The following is a 19703-nucleotide window of genomic DNA, read 5'->3' on the forward strand; positions in this document are numbered from 1 at the left end:
TTTTAGTCATAGCATGCCTCTTAAAGAGCAAATAATGCATTGATATGAGTGTCTTTTAATGTGATATTGAGCCCCTAATGAAGACATAAGTAGCCTCCGTGTCTGTTTGCACAAAACTGTCTATGATTTGAAATATATACATAATGTAAATAGAAAAGCTCCACCCATCAACAATGCTTTGTTTCCTGAGAGCAGAAATCTCATCCTGCGGGCCACACCCACTCTCTTGTGATTGGTCAGCAAGAAACCTTCAGTCCATCTCTCCTGAGAACTGCTGTCAAACAGGAGCTTCTAGCTGGGGCATTGGGGCTACAAGCTGAAGAAAATGGAGCTGGTTCTGGATTCAAAAACCAACTAATTCTTCCTCTCCGCATTCACTGTAAAAACTAAATTGACTGCAGAAGCTTTGGAGAAAAATGCATGTCAGGGAGAAGAAGGCTCATGTAAGGTTGGCTGCTGCCAACTCACCCTAGGTACTGATCAGTTTAGGAGCCGCCCATGTGCAGACAGAACTCATTCCAAGTCTTTAAGATGGAAATTCTATTTCACCTGACCCCCCTCAAAAATAGAAAATATAAATTATTATTTTAACTAACAATTCCCACATTTGACTCTCAAAAATCTTTGCTGAAGGCACTTTCAATGGTGTTTTGAAATGGTAGTTTAATCGAGAGCGTCCAGATTATCGCTAAAAGACATTAAAATGTGAATCTGTACAGGCATGGCGGCTTCATCATATGTCAATGGAGGCACACGAGGAATACATTTTCAAATGTAAGAGATTAGACATTTTCTTTGTGGCAGAAATCCAGAGCACGCTTCTGGGAGCCCCCTACTGAGGCACAGATAGACAAAAACATCAGAAAAGCCGCTCGGTAGGCAGCAGCAGGGATGCCTTCATGACACACAGCCACGCCTGCACATTGAAAAGCTTTGCACTTGAGGGTCAAAATGAAATTTGGAGATTTCAAATGCAAATGTAGCACCAAAGTGTCTCCCGCAACAAAGGCCATGATCCATGGCAACAATGAAGGGATTGGAACTCAAGAAGAAAGCAAAAAATTACATCCAATGGTTAATGTTTTTTTTTTTGGAAGCTACTTGGAATAAGAAGAATCTATGTATGGATAAAAGCATTTAAGGCCTCAGAAGGTAGCTTCCCTACGACAGTACTTTAAGCCCCACTACAGATATTATGTACATTTTACAGTACTCCAAATGGTTCACCGACATCACACTGCACACTCATATTTACTTCATTTTTGGCAGAGTGGATAGTCTGCAGCTGGGGAGAAATCAAACCCCCAGGTGAGCAGACAGATAGAGGAAGACAGAGGCAGACATCTGCATGCAGCACCAAGAAAGCTCCAACGGGGGATTCCACCCACCATTTCCAGACTGCTAGGGAAGAGCTAACAGCAGGGAGCCGCGGGCAGACTGCCTACAGCTGCTCACAATTCACAAGGAACGATGGGAGAGGAAACATCAACACTGGCAACGCACGAGCCCGCTGAAGTAAACATGCACTCATCCAATACCACACGTCGAAAATATGAAGTTCTTTCTCAAGGATATAAACTGAAGTCTAAATGCTGGTTAGTGTGCTGGAGTCCAGAAAGAAACATTTATTGAACATGAAAAACATCGTTTTTTATCAAAGAGGAGTTGGAATTACACAACAGCCTGGTCCACATTTCTGCAGCCCACCTGGAATGTACATAACCGATTCAAAGTCAACACAGATGTCCATCTTTAAATAAATCTGGCCCTGTAGTGCTGAATTTTTCTGACCCTGCATTCCGAATAAAATGACTAATGTGAATACATTAGGTAGAAACTGAAAACTTTAAGTACAGCCCACGGTTGCTTAGTGATACACTGACATAAAAAATACCTTCTATAAAATCCATTTCCATTACTGTAATAGCTATATACCTCATGCACCGGATTCCTATTTAAAAAATGGAAACAAATAACCTTGATATTGTGACTTGCTCACATCTAGTAGTGAACTCAAGAGTACGCTCAACTGAAACCGCATCACTTGTGTAAACTACAAATAAACTTGGCAAGTGTGTTAACTGAGGAAACATAGGAAAGCCATTAAATCGAATGATTAATAGCCTCTAATGGGGTCGTAGCTAACAGTAAAATCAGCTTTGAGCTGATCAATTAGCTTAATGGATACACTGACTTATATATTTTAATTGTCAATTAAATGCAAGAACCCAAATGATGCATCGCTTTTCATAATGGCCTTTTAATGGGGTTAGATATTCATTTCCCTTTGAATCCTCGGCTGCTTCCAGAGCCGCTCGTGCCAATTGTGTGTCGCTTCTAACGACTCGGTTACAACGATGGAAAGTGGCATCTTAATGAATATTATGTAAATCTAATAATGACTGAGGTCATGTAATAAAGATTGTGCCCAAATGATATTCATGTGAAGTCAGCTTTATTAGCGCGACAGGAAACTGAGAAAATGAGTTATGTGCACCGATCAAGCACAAGTAATGATTTGTTTCTTAAACAGATTTAAAAGAGGAGATGTTTTTATGACCCAAACTCCCAGCAGCACACAGGAGAATGAAGAAATATAAAGGTAGATGGCCTCCAAACATACAACTTAAACAGTCCCCTTTTTAAAGAATTGGAAATTCCTTTTGCTCGAGACTGACTGCAAGCTCACTGTGCAGTGCTCAGTGTGAATAAAAGGTGAATGCCTACTTGCTTTCTGTTCCACAATGACGGTGGTGCATTTGTAGTTAGAGGGGTTGCTAGTTCTTGGAGCCACACGTGTCAAACTCAAGGCCTACCCTGCTGTACCATATAGCACAGCTTCAGTAAGTGTGCCATGCGTCCACAATTTATGCTGCTTTTATAACCATCTGAGTGACAACCTCCAGCCACAAGATCACCGTGTTAGCTTCAGCAATCAACAGGCTGCTGCCCAACAGCGAATGCAAACAAAAAGATGCAAGAAGAGCAGAAGGAGGGCAATTAAATGAAAGACAGGATAGCTGATGCATGTCTGTGCCTGGAGGAGAGATGCCGGTGTGCCTCTTATGAGACACTGTTGTTCAGAAAATGAAAGAAATGTGAAACGAATTATCAGGTTACAAATTTTTTAGAGCACTGCGAGGAATGCTTACTAGGAATCTTTCTCAAAAATGGCTTTCGGTTCATAAAGTGGTAGAAGGACCTGATGAGGATCGGAGTGTGGGAACTGAAGAAGAAGAAAGCCAAAGTGTCATGTGGAAAATGTCATGTCCATACTGAAGAGAGAAAGATCTAATAGTAAGGTGAGAGGAGTGGATCAAATATACAGTGGGATACAGTAGATACACTTGCCGCAACATAGTTATATCGCGAGACAACCAAAATGCATGTCACTGGAGACATAACCCATTTAATGTACAGACAATGTATGTGGAGTACAAAGAGAACCACAGCATTGGTAACAACTAGGCATTTGTTTGATGAGTCTTGATGTAAAACTGAGTGTAAAATTTAAAAGCACCATCATACAGACATGAAAGCTAACTCTCCTGCCATCATCAGGAAGGACTCGCACAATGGGCTATAGATTCTTTGATCTTGAGAGGAAGCTATGGAAACTAAGCGCAAACTGTAGTTTTAATGGCTTTACTTTGTACCCGACTGAAATATATAGAAGACCAAAATCACTGGAAATGTGTGATTATTGGGGATGAATTAGAAATGAGAGCCAAGGTTTTCAAAGCAGTGTGCTAATGTTCTCGTCGCTCGAATCGCTTAGACATGGAGTTTCTGCTCATTAACTGATGTAGATGAACACTGCACTCTTAGAAGAGATTCAAACAGGGATACATGGGTGTAGGAAAAGCTTCATATCACAGATGCATTTCCATGAAAAATATGACAGCTCACAATAACATCAGCTGAAAGTGTCACTCGCTTTAGCAACGGCAATTGTTTTTATTATGCATTACGATATTTACCTTAAGTTTAGAATAACAACATAAGCAAAGATCTAAGTGCAAGATGTAGAATACATTGGCAAAAAAAGCCATACTCAATAAACATATTCAAATAATGTAAAAACATCAGTCTCACACCCACTGCTGTCGTGTGCTCCCTTTAATGATGCCAAGCCCACTGCTTCAACAGCAGATTGACTGTAAATGTTTCTCTATCTTGGGATGATAACCTGTCACCAGAGTCACATCCAAGTAAAAAACAAACAAGCAAAAAAACAGAAAAAATCTCATGACTATGTTGCTTCAAACAACAGATGTAAAGTTGATAAAAAAAAACGTGGAATTGTCGAGCTGTTTAAATAACTAAATTCATAAACAGAGCTGCGTCCCCCGCTCACATCTACTGTAGATCCATCTCCCACTCACTCATTCAACACATCTTTCCATCCTGGGTTGCCAAGGTAGCAGTCACTGTAGCAGTCAGGAGGCTCCCACTCTCGGTTCCCAAGGCCCAGCTCCCACCAACACACATACATATGCCCACTTAGAAGCTCAGGGACAAACACACACGAAAAACTCCCCCTCACGGTGGCTCCCTGAGCCTGAGGGCCAGTGGGCTACAACCTGAAGTGTGTGGGCTGATTGGCTGGCACTGCTGGTGAGAATGAGAGGGCAAGTCGACAAACCGAAGAGTCCTTTCATTCTTGGATAACCCCGTTACGTCAGAATGCCAACTCTGATACATCTGCTCAGAATCCTCTGGGAAAGCAGGTCCACCTTGAGCCCTGGAGCTGATTTGCGACGGACAAAGTGACTGTGAGACCGGTAGAGTAGAATGAACTCTTGCTGAGGTGAGGGTCAAGAGGTGGGGAACAAGCCCTCAGGCACCTGCAACCTTTGGATCTGTGTCTGGCACACGGGACAGTCAAATCCCTGTGTGCTCCTGGCAAAGGACATATCCGGTGGAATGAAATGAGACAGTCTAATGTGAAGGTCACAAGAGAAGCCCTGTTGCCGGGGAAGATCTTGGGACATTAAGTTCTGAGCAAAGGATGGCGGAGGTCAGGGAAGGGGGCTCAGTGGGGGCGATCTGGGGACATGAGACACTTAAAGATTAATGTGTCTCGGTCATTCTGCCCACACCTGGCATTGTACATGTCCCAAATCCTATCTCATGGCCTGGTCTGCTCAAATTACTTCCAAGTGACAGCTGAATGCACTTAGGGTGAGATAAAAATAACTAGTTATATATAAATCTTTTGGCCTTATGTTGCTTTGACGATTTGGGTCTACAAGTTTAAGTATAGCAGTCTCAGAGTGTGAAGCTCCAAATCTGGAGCTGACGTCAACCTGCATCAATTTGTCTGGATGTTTTTATTTTTTTACATTCTCCTGCGCCGGTGTGGGATTTCTCTGGGAACTCTGATCCTCCCACTGTCTAAAACATTTTTTCATATCCATCCGTGTGAATGCTTGTCTCTCTATGTGCTCAATCATCACATACAGTATATTGTTCAACTATGTATTATGTAATTTTCCTACTATGTTGCTTCCCCATTGTTTTGTTAGCATCATTGCAATTGTATAGGCGGGTCAACGAGACGACCCTGCCATACCGAAAAACGAAAGCCACAAATAAGCAATTTCAGTTCATTCAGAAATTAATAATAACGTACGTTTCGGAGCCACATATATTTTTGACACATTATTACTATATTCTAATGATTTATTTGGTTGATTCCAACACACTTTAAATCAACACATTTTATGATTACACAAGCAGCAACAAATACTCCAGGCTTGAACTATTTTTTTTTCTTCTTAACTCTGTCACTACCACTGTCATGTACTTTATTCATTTTTACTGTCCATCTGCGTACATTCAGGGAGGGTTTTGCAGGTCTGTAATAAAATTAGTTGTGGTATATTGGCTTTGTTCAAATATTGTTTCGTTTAACTTTGGATGTCGCCATTCAGCTAAAATATAGTGGGATATTAATTCAAGCCCACAGAACATCTGGCACATAACTTAATAAATATATACCTACACTCCCCATGATTTCCAATTGTGAGTGAGCATCTTTTTCTGGCTGATAACATAAAAAAAAAAAAAAAAAATCAATGACCCATGTTTCAATTATAGTTATGCAATAGATGCACTTTTTGAAATTGCTTAGTGCACTGACTGATGGAATCTAACTGCACCAATTATGGCTGGACTATGTATCATTATCTTGATATGAATATTCAAGACTGATGTATCGCCCTATAATCTACAGCTAAGACCAGCCAACCACAAACCTCATTTCAGGGTTGCTCTTGATTGAGAAGCCAGCCAGTTCATTCAGTTTTCACTAAACCCAAAGTCATATTACTTCGATGATGAGATATCTGGAATGAATGAAATTTTGTTCATATTTTTCAGCCCGAGCTCCAATTTGCAGTTAGGTACCACCGGGATTGAAAAAGGGAAGTTTTATCCATTCGGTTCCTGTGCACCCTTCACTCACTTTATAAAGCAACTGGTCTGAACATAAGTTTGCAAGGTGAATATTAGATCGCTTTACTGTTAGACTGACAGACCTGGAGCAGTAGCAGAGCTCCAGCCGTCTGTCCTTGCAGCTCCTGCTTAGATGCATATTTGATGCAGCAATACTTGTGGATGCACTTGGCGTTCCGTAAGAGAAATGGAACAACTATGAGACTAATGGAAGTATGCTGCCAAAGCCACAGAGATATGCATGCGAAACACACCAAACCCGGCAAACCTGAAATTCTTTTTTGGACACACAGTGCCCTTATGTAAGATTTGGGTACGCTGTAGGTATTCACACTGTATCGAAGTGGTTGTCTGTCAGAGGTGCTCTGCTTTTAAGTGCGCTACAGCTGACATCACAGTACATCCATTTTTCATTGGCAACATCTGCTTGGCTTGCTACACTGTCACTTTAATTTGCATCTGTTTCCAAGATTCCACGTTAAAAAACAACATACGGAACCTGACGGGGTTTATGCACAATATAACCCAGACAACTTATTTTAGGGGTGAATAAATTATGTCAGTGAAATTCAGGCTTCCACAGCTAGTTCTTGCCAAATGTAACTTTTTGAATTGTACATAAGGACACATCTAATTTAATTTATTCTTGGACTCAGTTTAAGCTTCTTTACAGTACGTAAATGAAAAACAGCAACATCATTAAAAGCAAGTTATAAATGTACTGGTGATGTTCAATCTCTTCCCTGCAGAAATTGTTCAAATCTAGTTAGTCTTATGGCAAAGCTTAAGTCAGATCATATCACTCAGGAATTCAAGCATCTTGGTGTCCTGTTCACTAGTTCACTAGGAGGATGTAATGTGTTGTCGTGCGGTACTCTTTTTTTAGAGTATTCAATGTGGAGACATTTTTTTTCTGTCTGTTATGGGGATACAATTACCATTCCCATTGGTCACAATCCTGCAAGTATCTATTCAAGTTACCTATTGGACACCTCCCTCCACGACAAGACATTTCTCTGGGGTGGATCACGGCCACTCTTGGCAGACCCTGTCTCCTGGTTGTCCTAGGAACTCCTTTGTACCTTACCATGAACACTAAAGGGGTTTTCTGGGTACAGTGAAGTCTGGACCTCTTTGATTAGTCTGCTGCCCCTGCGACCCAACCTCAGATTTTTTTTTTTCCAAATGCTCTGCCCTGCTACATCAGTTGTAATTTTCCAATGAATAAAAAATTAATTATGCATCATTTTGGGTGTAGTTTCAGCTTAGTCTGCACTCTCTTCAAGAAAGTGCTGCATTCACAGCTCAGGGACAAAAGTGGGACTTTTTTTTATGAATGAATCACTAATCAAGATTTCTTTTATCTGAGTACAAATGAAACATAGAAAAATTAATTGAAGTAATAACAGTTAACATGGCAGAGCAGCACCTCGGTTCTGTGTGTGTGGTGGGCAGCCTGTTATTAAAAAAATATAACCCAGCATGTTTCTGGTGTGGAAACACCAGACAGAGGTAGTGATCCAGACAGACAGGATGGTGGGATGGAGAGTATATGGGGAGAAAGAAAGACATCCAGAGGTGGCTTTTCCACTGGTTGAAGTCAGTGAAGGTGACAGATGAAGCTGGAGCGTCTATGCTGTCCAGGTCTCTCACCACTCTGGTTCATCAAAGCTGACAGGAGCTGGTAGACAACGAGCTCAGGACCTGTCTGTCCTCCAAACGCTCACATGCTCACAACTTGTCAGCGTAATCTCACAGGTTTTCCCAAATACAAAGCTTATTGTCAAAAACGCAACGCGCATGAAAAATCGTAGCATGACGAAAGTCTAAAGACAACAGCCTTTTTGTTCCATACCTTTTGGCATTATACATACATTACCTGTTCTTAGTCAGGTTTCTAAAATTTTCAAAACGTTGACAGCCAATGATGCCAAAGGCAATCAACTTAACAACTGAGAACTAAGACCGTCCTCAAAAAAGAGATTGACCTATAATTCTTTGTCCAAGACTGTTCACCTTGACACACAGTTAAGGGCTTCTGCTAGGTGCAAATGGCACAATGTCATAGCAAAATACAATCCACTGCACATACAGAATCATGATCATCTTTCTTTTTTTAAGATGTTACAAATGTCAATTATTATGAATCATTCATATAAACATGCACATTTACAAACCACAATAAGAATGTAAATTGTATTGACGAAATGTGACACTGCTCTGCAAATAATTTAATTTGAAAAGCGCATGCTGGAGTCTCAACTTCCTGCGTTGGTGGCAGCAAAGAGGCAACATTAAGGGAGATAACAAATTAAGGGAGCAAAGGCTGTGAGAAAAGCATTTTTTCGGGTGGGGTTTAAAGATTTTCAAAATCATAACCGTTTTTTTTATCCATCACAGACCCCACACATGAAGATAAAAGAATATGACTCCAAGGAAACCATGTACTTCCATTTCCTATTATTAAGTCAGCATTGCATGTCTCCACCAGTTGTCACTACTTCGAAAGACTTGATGTTGAAAGTGTCCGTATTAAAGGGCACTTATGAGACAAGGAGACCAATGTGAAATGCAAACCATTAATTGATGCAAAACTCACTAAACATTAACTCATGTATCCACAAATTCAATGACACAAATAGATTTTGTTTGATTCCTCTCCAAACAATGTGTTTTGAATTTTTCTCCTGATGGCTTCACAGAAAAAAAAGTGGAAATCCAAAGAATCTTGATGATGATGATTGCATCTGGAATCCAATTGTTATTTTTGTACACAGCATACTTCGATAAATCGCCGTATCCTATTCCAGCAAAGAGGGAAAAGTGGTCCTGAAGTGGCACCAGCATACAACAGAGATGTGTTCCAGAAGCCAAAGTAGCCGTATTTTGGCTCAGCTAATCTTCTAAATTTAATTAAATAAAGTGACGTTTTTTACTTCCTGCATTAATGCCTTACTTGTCTGCCATCCAAGAATGGCTACGCTGATCTTGACTGCTGGACTGCCCGGTGCTCTTTAATGAGATTATCAGAAGAAGAGTGTCAGTAAGTAGGATCTAAAATGAAAGCCATTATGGAGCATTATCCATGAGATTCACCCACCCAGCCCCCAATCCATCTGCTGTATGACCACCCACACAGTCGCTGTACCCAGATTACAGCCACGATTAGCTTCGCCAAGTACTTCTTAATTTAAACACCTCTGGAGAACATGTGGCACTTTGCAGCACTGTCAAGTCGCAGTGCTAGAACACTCGCACAAACACAGGCGAGAGGTTTGCCCTTGACGAAACCTCACCAGTTGGGAAAGACTCCAGACATAGTTTTATCTCCCCCAACATGAAGGTTACGTTAATTTCCTTCCTAATGTGAGCTTGTGAAAGAGCATTACAGATGACTTACAGAATCTTGTTTTTTTGAGAGAGCTGATATTAACGTGTGCACTGATAAAGTTAATGGTTAGTTTTGTTAACCTACCTGTAATCTTGTCGCGAACCAGTTTGCAGGACTCGATCTCGCCGATGCTGCCAAACAGGCTGCGGAATTCCTCCTGGGTCATGTTCTGTGGTAGGTAGTTGACAATGAGGTTGGTTTTGCTGTCATCGTTTGTCGGGCCGGTCTGCATGGGCGAGGGGCACCCGCGGCTGTTGGTGGTCGGCCCATTAGCAGTGTTGCCTCCTCCGCTGGGGCCATTTGTCACTGCAGCCTCCATGTTACTAATGATCTGAGAAAGGCAGAAGAAAGAGAGGAAATGTGTAAAGAAGAAAAAAAAGAAGCTTTATAGCATTAAAAAAATAAGTCCGTTATGCACGCAGACTCTGTCACTGGCTTTTCTAAATTCACTTCTTAGAAGGAGCGAGTTGTTCTATGGTAATTCAGACTGGGTTTCAAAAGTAATGCCTTTCATTTCACGTTATGGAAATGTAACCTTAAATACCATTAAAAAACGTTTGCAGCGTTGTAAAGTCAGCTCAGTGATTTTTCGATGCAGTCAGTGGAATGTATGTATAATTTGGAGGAGAGAATTGTTCAAATATTCATTTAGTGTTTTTGAATCCTGAAATAATTTTGAAGGCAATACAAAGAAAGCAAACTTGTCAGCTACGTCCTTAGTATAATAAAATCCAAATAAATGTGAATTGAGTCTTTACATGTTGCATGAAAAATGTCTTTTTTCTCCTTAGACAATATCAAGAAACTAAATGAGAAGTTCATCAAAAGTATTGTGTATTTTAGTTATAAAAAACAGTGTATTGGGTTTATAAAAGGCAAAGAATGATTTCATGCTAACCCCAGAGCATTTTCTTTCAAACATGCTGATATTGAAACACTGTTGTGAAGGTATTCGCTCAGCTGCCCTTAAATAAGCATTGTCATCATCAAGGCGAAAGTGTGACAGCAAACATTACTGCTCGCATGCATATACAGAAACACAAAAAAGAACCAGAAAAACATAAATATTCATGACGTCAACAACAAGAGTCCATCGACTAATCGCCGCTGTGAATAGTAGGGAAGGAGGGCACCCGCAGGGTCAGGCCTGGTGTTTACATACAGTACAGATGCTGCTACAGTGCCAGTAGTTATCAAGAGCGTCGCACGATCAGTGAAAGAGGAAGAGAAAGGGTAAAAATGAACCCACATTTGCATGAAAAATAATTTGCATCTGAAAAAACACATGCACGATTTCTCAGGTTTTGACTTAAATATTGGCAATATGCAAATTTGCCGCACCTTTGTTAATTATGTCCCACGTTTGTGTGTTTGTCAGCTGCGGCTCTATTTTTAACTATTCTCCAGCGTGTGCAGTGGATTGGGGGGGTTGGTTTTACCGGTGGACCAAAAAAAAAAAGACAGCCATGTCTTATTTGACTCTATTTATGGATTATGAGGAGGCCAGACCTGTGTTCTAATAATATAGCTCAAAGTGGATTTTAACAGTTTAACAATTTGTCCAGAAATAGTTTTCAAAAACCATTTTAGATGTTTACAATTTGGACACTCTAATCTATTTTTGGCCCTCAAAGTGGATTGAGTAGTGAGCGATAGTCAACAATAATCAGATTGTGCCTTCAGTAAGACGGGCTCTGAAGACATCACATACTAAACTGATATTTCTGAGGGTTTCATGAGAAAAACAGGTCAAATGTAGCCAACTTTATACTGTGATATTATCAGGGACAAAATCTAAAAAACAATGTGAAAACCAATGATCTGAGCTTGCACATCTTTTAGATAAACTTTATACATCTCTATATATTTTGCTGAAGATGTTTTATTTATTTATTTATTTATTTTTCATTCATCTGTGTGTGTGAGTGTTTACCGTCAGCATGGACATAAATTCACTCCTAAATTGGCCTCCATACACTAATTTTACACAGAGACACACTAGTAGACAACTCTGTATTCCACTGCATCTCCAGTTAGAATAATGAGCAAAAGAGTGCACCACTCACACACACACACAATAGTCTGTGCCCACAGCAGAAAAAAACAAATAGACAAGGAGACGTCTAACAGTACTGAAGATGAGAGTTGCATGCAAATTGTTCTCTGTGACAAAACCTTCCCTGCTCATCACTCTAAACCCACAAAAAGAGCGACTGAAAAAGACAGCAGAGCGGAGCAGAGAGAGAGAGTGACAGAGAGAGCCAGTGCAGAACAGTGTCCAAGCATGGCTGTGTTGCTTTAGAGGGTCTGTTTGTATTCCCTGCTGAGATCCGTTCTACCAGGGACTTTCAACTCCATGGGACATTTTTTCTGAGGAGTTTTTACACCAAAATGGTTCCCTCTAATTAGCAGCGACCTGCTGAGTCCCAGTGGCCAATTATACTCTTCTCCTTGTCCCTGCCCACCAGCAGTTGTGCTGCTCAGCAGTCCACTTCATGTTGGTTGCGAACACTCTGACTGTTGAGTCCAGTGCTGTTGAGAGAGCTCATTTCACATCCTGCTGACTATGAACAACACCAGCCTGCTCGCGTCCTCAATCTCAAGATGCTGAAGGCAACATAAGCTACTTTTAACCAACAGCAAACAGAGCTTCAAATCATCTACACTTTCAATTTATTAGGGCACATTGCTTTAAATGTTCAGCATCCTTTCCGTCAAAAACAATGCCTTGTTTATGATGCGGTTGGCTGTTACCACTCTTTATATCGTTCTCTTCATTTATGTTTTTGCATCCATCCTGCGACATGTTTACTAGTGGCAGTCAAGTCAAGTCAAATCTGTGACTCAAATTGGTGAGGGATTAGATGGTACATACATACAACATTACCGAGCCATTTAAAGGTAATAAAAACACTTGGCCTTTTACAAGTGTTCACCACGTTTCTGCCGCACTGAGGAGCAAATATGATGAAAGGTTTGGTCATTTATTTATCAGGCAATTCATCTAATATTCCATTAAACACTAAATCCCCAGCCTGGTCCATAACTGCGGGTAGAAGACAACCATTTTACACTCATCTATCAAACTGTGGCAAAAATCATTTCAGCTCCTAAATTTACTCCCATGGCAAACTTTGTGATGTCTGTCATTGCATCTGATGAAAATTATCCAAAGACAATTACATCAAACTTCATTTGTCGCAAAGTTAAAGTGTACAATCTGGCTAACCCTATTAAGTAGGAGTGAAACACTGAGAGAAAGAGACAAAGAGTGAGACAGAAGGGAAAACCAAATTGTGCAGAATAGTTATCCAGCGAGCCCTTTGGATTTCAGGAGGACTGGAGGGTTTTATCTAGAGTTATAGTCAAGATCACCTAACCTGAGACTAAGTCCAAGACCAAGACTTTAAGGGCCCGAGAACAAGTCGAGACCAAGACCAAGGTCACGGACGCCCAATGGAAGTATTTCAGTTCTTGATTTATTTTTGAAAAATGACCACTTTTTCTTTTACTGTAATAACTGAACATTTGTGTATGTGACTTGTAGACTTACAGTTCATTATTCCGCATTCAGTTTGGTCTTGGTCTCAGTCTCAGGTTAGGTATTCTCGATGACAACACCGGCATCATCATCACAAGCCAAGGTGTATTAACGGAACTAAAACTCTTTTCTCCCCACAATAATAAAATCAGGGCCTATCAGGGCAAGGTCTAAAAAACATACACTGTATTTAAAGTCACCAAGCTATCTGGACAGAAATTGTTAATACTATGTTGAGTGGAACGTTTTAACATTTTTTGGAGTGTTGAGCAGCTTAAATTAACAAAGCATCATTTAAGTCACACTGGAAGGAACACAAGCTCATGTTTGCACATGTAAATTACAGCTATAAAGAACAAGTGTGTGTTGAAAGAAACAGAAACACCATTTCTTTCATTCTTTGGCTCACAAGCCAGGTCTTCTGGCGCTCTGTTCCATCAATATCTGCTCCACTTTCTATTGTCTCAGTCAGCAGCATCACTGTCAGTGTGCATTCATGTAAACACAGTGCAAAATCAGATCATATTACTTCATGGGTGTGTAAAATGGCAGGGCCATCCATTTGGCAGCAGTCGTCTCCTTACCATCTTTGGCTGCGTCAGCAATCCCTTCTCTGCCCAGCCCTGGAGCTGTGGGAGCTCTGCCTGACGCCACTGTGTCTCTGTCGACCCCTATGGAGCGGAGCACAGGGAGGGAGGGAGGGATGCACAGCCCACTGTCAGCTTCATACACTTTACAAGGTTAGGGTTGTAACGGGATTTGGGGAGTAGAGGAGGGGGTGGGGGAGCACTGGATGGATGCAGTGTACCTTGACAGTCATTCTAGCAGTCAAACTAAAACAAGCACGTAGCTCTCTCTTTCTTTTCCAGGTTGCAATGACCCAATTTCAGCTTCAAACACTTATAAAAATGGTTTCCAAAAGGATTTTGATATTAATAGTTTTTACTCTTAATGTATGAGTGAGAAACCATTGGTCAAAATTAGCAGACGGCTTCCAGTATTCTGATTCACTGGGCAACATGAATCTATATGCCTAACTCTACGTTGTCTGGAAATCAAGTGCTTACCAACACGGCGCTTCTAATATGGCCAGTCTAAATACAATAGTCAGTAAGAAAAATATCCTGAAGCAGATGTCTTTTTCAAAAAATAAAAAATAAAAGCAATAAATAAATATTAATGTCCACTGCTGTGGACTTCCAATTGGAAAAAACAATACAAAAAAATGAACAAACCAAAAAAACACGAGCTGTACAATGGCATGATGGTTGTGTTGTGATTATTATTATTTAACGGGAGGACATGTTGATTTTTTGTAAATTTTAGAATATTTGGTCAGTGTAAAAGTGAAAGCACCTGCTAACAATGATCAAATTTGGAACTTCCTACCCTACGAGAATTGAGTTATATTTTAGAGTTAATGAAAAAGAATTTGACAACCATTTATGCTAATCTGACATTTCATGTGCAGCCCATTTTTTTGTAACAGTATTAGTTAAGTTACAGGCACAAGTTAACAAAACAGAAGTGGAAGCCAATGTCTTCTATTTATTAATATTAGTTAATAAATGTTTTAAATTAAAATTTAGTACATATTTTCTCGTTAGATAAGATCAATGGCATTATTTAGTAACTGTTCGACAATTTCAAGCATTTGTGTATGAAAATGCAAAATGCTAAATAAAAATGATACAAGTTCTTCAGTGATATTTCCTAACTCAACTTCCCAACCGTGGAATCTCTTTTAGTCTCCTTCATCATGGATATTTTGGTTACCACATCATATAGCTCAATGAGGTGCACCTGGAATTGGAGCACTCAAACTATTTTGCAGGTTAATAAATCAAAATGAATCTTAAATTCCCACTCTTAATTTATCTAAGTGTATTTGTATCCAATGAAGAAATATAGAGAAATAAAAGGCCCACTGCTCATGCTTGTTTCCATCACCATAGTTGTAGTGAGGAGCCTGCAATGACCGCAGGTTTATGAGTTTATAATGAGGGGTTCCCTCTTGCAATCTGAAGGCAAACAAGCCTGTGGATGAAGACACAGAAATGCCACAAATGAGCAGGGAGTCTGTTCACCAGCTCTCCAGAGCATGGGGCTTAAACGCCCAGAGCTATCTATGGATGCTACAAGCAGCCAATTTAGCAGGAGGAGAGGAAGAGAGGCTGGGTGACCTCTGCCTTCATTTACTCATTCCAAGAGACAAAGAGAAGGAGTGAGGGATCAGATGGGAGGAGGTGGAAGAGGCAAAGGCTGAGTAATGGGGAAGACACTTCTAATACTTCAAAGACAGGAGAGAGACGGCGGTGGGGGAGGAGAATTTTTGTACATGTTCTGTTGTCAATGTGTCTTGCAGACGCAGGGAAGAGAATTCATAAGAGAAGTCTAAATGAGAATGAACTGTCAGCATGGAATGAAAACAGAGGGTGTGCAGTCAAAGGCGCCCTCCGCAGAACAGGAACTGTCTGAAATTTCTAAGTATACATTAAGAAAGGCAGGTATGGTATATAACAGATCCAAGCAGAGCCATCATTGCTTCAGCTGGAAGACTGCTAAAATACTTGCAATGTAAAACCATGAATATATGAAACACCACTGGGATGACTGTGTTTCAAGTATTTGATCCCAATACGTGGGTAGTTAAAGCATTAAAGCAATAATTGGGTAAAAATGTCACTGCCCTCTGTTATCTGCAAAAAAACTAAATATTTAACTTTCAAAATACAATGTATACACTTTTATGTGTTAGATTGCCATGCAACTTAAATTCACAGTAAAAATACTGTTATATGGGGAAAAAATAAAAAGTGGTTTGCAAGAGTTCAAAATGTCATTTGCCATTACCACTTTCTTTTCAATGAAATGTCCTTATCATTTCAGGTGACAGTCATTTTCATGTAAAACATTCTTTGATATGTGTGCTTCACTGATTTCAATTCAACATCCTTATGATAAATTACCTCACCTGTGATTTATCTTTCCAATATGTATACAAGGCTGGGTGAAAATAATGCAAATGCAAGTTGTAATTTTCAGTTATTGGTACTGATTTATTCACCCCAAATCAAATGGTTTTTAGACTACACACATTGCAGTAATTGCGTTACAGTAAATTTGTCAGAATTTTATTCGCTAAGGCTCTTAAAAATATTACAAACAATGAAAAAGAATTACAAACCCCTACTGCTACGTTATATAGTTGTATTAATTTAATCAAGAACAAGTTTCACAGTGTTCATGTTCATGCTGTTTTGTCTGCTGCATTATATATAAATCTGAGAAGCCAACCTGGAAAAGAAATGCCAGACAGCAGTGAAACATGAAAGTTATTTCGCCAGGTCTCCTTGTACATACTGAAACCGTTTAGACGAGGATGGGTCTCTGCGGCAAACACACTGTGCAGTCTTCAAATGTGATGATAAAAATGCAGCATGCAGCAAGCGGAAGCATGATTTTTCATTTTCTGTAACTAACATATAGAACACCTCAGCTTGATGTAGGCAAATATTACTTTTCTCAGAAGTGATTCTAAATTTATGTATCAATCTTTTCTAAATGCAACCCACCGCTCAATATTCAGTGCTCAACCGTTCAATAACACAAACACAGTAGCAGGCAAGGCAGGCACACACACACAAGCATACGGTTTCATCTGTCTTCATATTCCAGCTGTCCCAGCATTTATCACATGAACACCCATGGATCTTCAGATAAAAATCTCAAATAACACTGGAATAAGGGTGCAATGCAATTACTTTCACCAGCCATTGAGATGAAAAACCGCTCATGGATACATTTTCAATTATTCAGGGAATACATTTCAGTCAGTGCTCAGATGCTGGGAAAACTTATTATATAATCAATACACTCTATAACGCCATTAATATTTCATGCCATAAAAGTGCTTCCTGTCTCCTCGGGCTCCTGGCTAGCAGTGTCTGGGAGCTGCAGTCGAACAGGAGGAGAATTATCTACCTTGTACAAGGGATGGGCATACACATTAGTGAAGCTCTCTAAATTGCATGAGTATTTTTGCTTTTTTCGGTGCCGCATTTTGGACCAAGCACTTTGCCTTGCGATAGGAGTCCAAATAAATAGTGAATCTCGCAGAAATGTGACCCGAGGACTTTATTTACAGCCCTTTTCATCCTAGTCACCCCTCAGCTGCGTTTACATTTTAAAACTAGCACACTACAGTACACAGCTCTCCCACCCCCTTCTGCTGCTCAAACAATCAATGCATGCTGATTTGGCCAGAACGTATGGAGGCTGGAGAATGTGAACTAGACAGAAAGCAGCACTATTTCCACTGACAGCCACAGGGCCCAGAAGCTGCAAAATGGAGTCAATTTGCAACATCTGACTGGCTAGATTTATTCATAATACATCAGACTCTGTTTGCCAAACTCGTGCATTCTCATAAGAGATCACTGTCAAGCCAATCAAATAAGAAAGCCCTGCATTTCATTGACCCTTCTTTCCAAATTAATCAACAATACGGGATTATGATATTAAAAATTATCAACTCAACATTAATATTTCTGTTGTCTTTATAGCAGAGGTCGCTTCCAAGTAATTTGATCTATCAATTCTAGGGTTGGGCGTCACTGGGTCCCTCACGATTTGAAACTATCCCGATGTTTTTCACACAATCATGATAAGCAAATGCCTGACGGCGGCATCACGTTATCGCGGCTGTTGCCGGGTTTGTGTGTTCACCACAGACAAAGACCAACGCACCAAGCAGCGTCTATTCGCAATTCATCTGCCACTCTATTCCTCCCCTGTTCTCCCCTGCCTTGCCCACCTTCCTAAACAGAATTGCAGCAGACATTTTTGTGAGAGAATGCTTTTCAAACGGACTTATTTTTACTGTTTCAATATTGATATTTGGTGTCTGCTTAATGACAACATAGTGCCAGTGAAATCCAGTGATGGCTAGCCTTAAACAGGACTCTGGAACAAACTGAAACCTAATTCTCATGGTCTTGATATCTTGATGTCTCCATCCTCAAATTGAGTCTTGGATTTGTGGGGTTTATCAAAATAGTCCCCGCATTGGCATAAAGTCGCCACGAGGATAGTGTTTTGTCAAGAATAGGTCCCCACGAGGCAGCAGAAACAAGCCCACACACATACACACACACAGAGAGACTAGCATGAGACATGTTACTCAGAGACGCGCACAAAGAACCTCTCTGCTGTACTATGGCCTGACATCCTCCAGACTCATCAATCTGCATCTACTTTACTGAGTGGTTCCATCCTCCTCCGTCTCATTGTGTGAGTCATAATGATAAATGTTCAGAAGTGCTGGCGCTCTGTATGTAAGCAACTTTTCACAAGCCAAACTAAATGCTGCTAATTGCAGAGGGTGTGATACATTTATTTTTATTTTCAAGAGTAAGGCACACCATACATTTATTATCACCTTTATGATCACGTTCTTGGATCACAAACACAGCGGTGCCGGAAGTCAAGGATGCATCAGACACTATGTAATCGACAAAAAAAACAAGAGCAAGGTTCATTAAAAGTTGTCTGAAGGAATTGTGTAGAATTTTAAATGTAGCACAGGCGGTCTGAAAGAAGGTGTTTAGGAACTTTAGCTGAATCACAACACAGCAGCAACATGTGCAGATAATTGGTGATTATCTTCTATCTGGAAGGGACACTTCTATTTGTGCAGCACTGGCTGGACCGTGTTCTGCTTCTGGGTGGCAGATATGGCACCCTGCCTCTCCTCAAGCACAGGGATTTATGAACACTTCTCCATTAGTACTATACCTCCGTCAGTTAATGGCAAGGACAGACATTGACATGACAATAACGGAAGGGTATTGTCTGTCTCTGCGTCACTTCTGCTATGATCGTCACCACTATACACAATTCACAGACACATGCTTAAATCGAGCCCGTCTCCTGTAGTGACATTACACACCTGAATTGAATTGAATTCATTTTATGTCCTCTTTCTATTGATAACCTTTTAGCAACCACAAGCTACTCCAAGGACACTGTGTGACCCAAAGGCCTACCATTGGTTCCGTACTTGTGAAATCCTCTCCTCTCAAATACTTGTCTCACTGCTGAGTTTCCACAACAATTACCTATGGTGTAACGAAAAAAGGGCACCATGTGGGCACCATGCTGATGACCCCTGATCGAGAATACGTCGATATAAGTGGATGAAACAGTGATTGAATTTAGCCATCTGAATTTTGGAAGGAGTTTGTGTTCTTAATTGGAACGATACAGTCACATGATTGATTTCCCCGGTTTCATTTCATAGCATGTGTCACC

The 19703-nt window shown here is 40.4% G+C and overlaps 1 protein-coding gene across 7 annotated transcripts in view; it reads right to left on the reverse strand.

Moving 5' to 3' along the window:
* Nucleotides 1–19703, reverse strand: part of elavl4 (ELAV like neuron-specific RNA binding protein 4) — an 80167-nt gene that overhangs the window by 34000 nt on the left and 26464 nt on the right. For 6 of the 7 annotated variants that reach the window (XM_053865561.1, XM_053865587.1, XM_053865578.1 and 3 more), the window contains 2 exons: nt 13976–14062; nt 9935–10181 (listed from right to left, as the gene is read on the reverse strand). In XM_053865561.1, the coding sequence (XP_053721536.1) occupies nt 9935–10181; nt 13976–14062 (334 nt within the window). The remainder of the gene's footprint in view (nt 1–9934; nt 10182–13975; nt 14063–19703) is intronic. The other variant, XM_053865597.1, reaches the window with a different exon arrangement.

The sequence above is a fragment of the Synchiropus splendidus genome, chromosome 1, assembly GCF_027744825.2.
Source record: "Synchiropus splendidus isolate RoL2022-P1 chromosome 1, RoL_Sspl_1.0, whole genome shotgun sequence".
NCBI lineage: Eukaryota > Metazoa > Chordata > Actinopteri > Syngnathiformes > Callionymidae > Synchiropus > Synchiropus splendidus.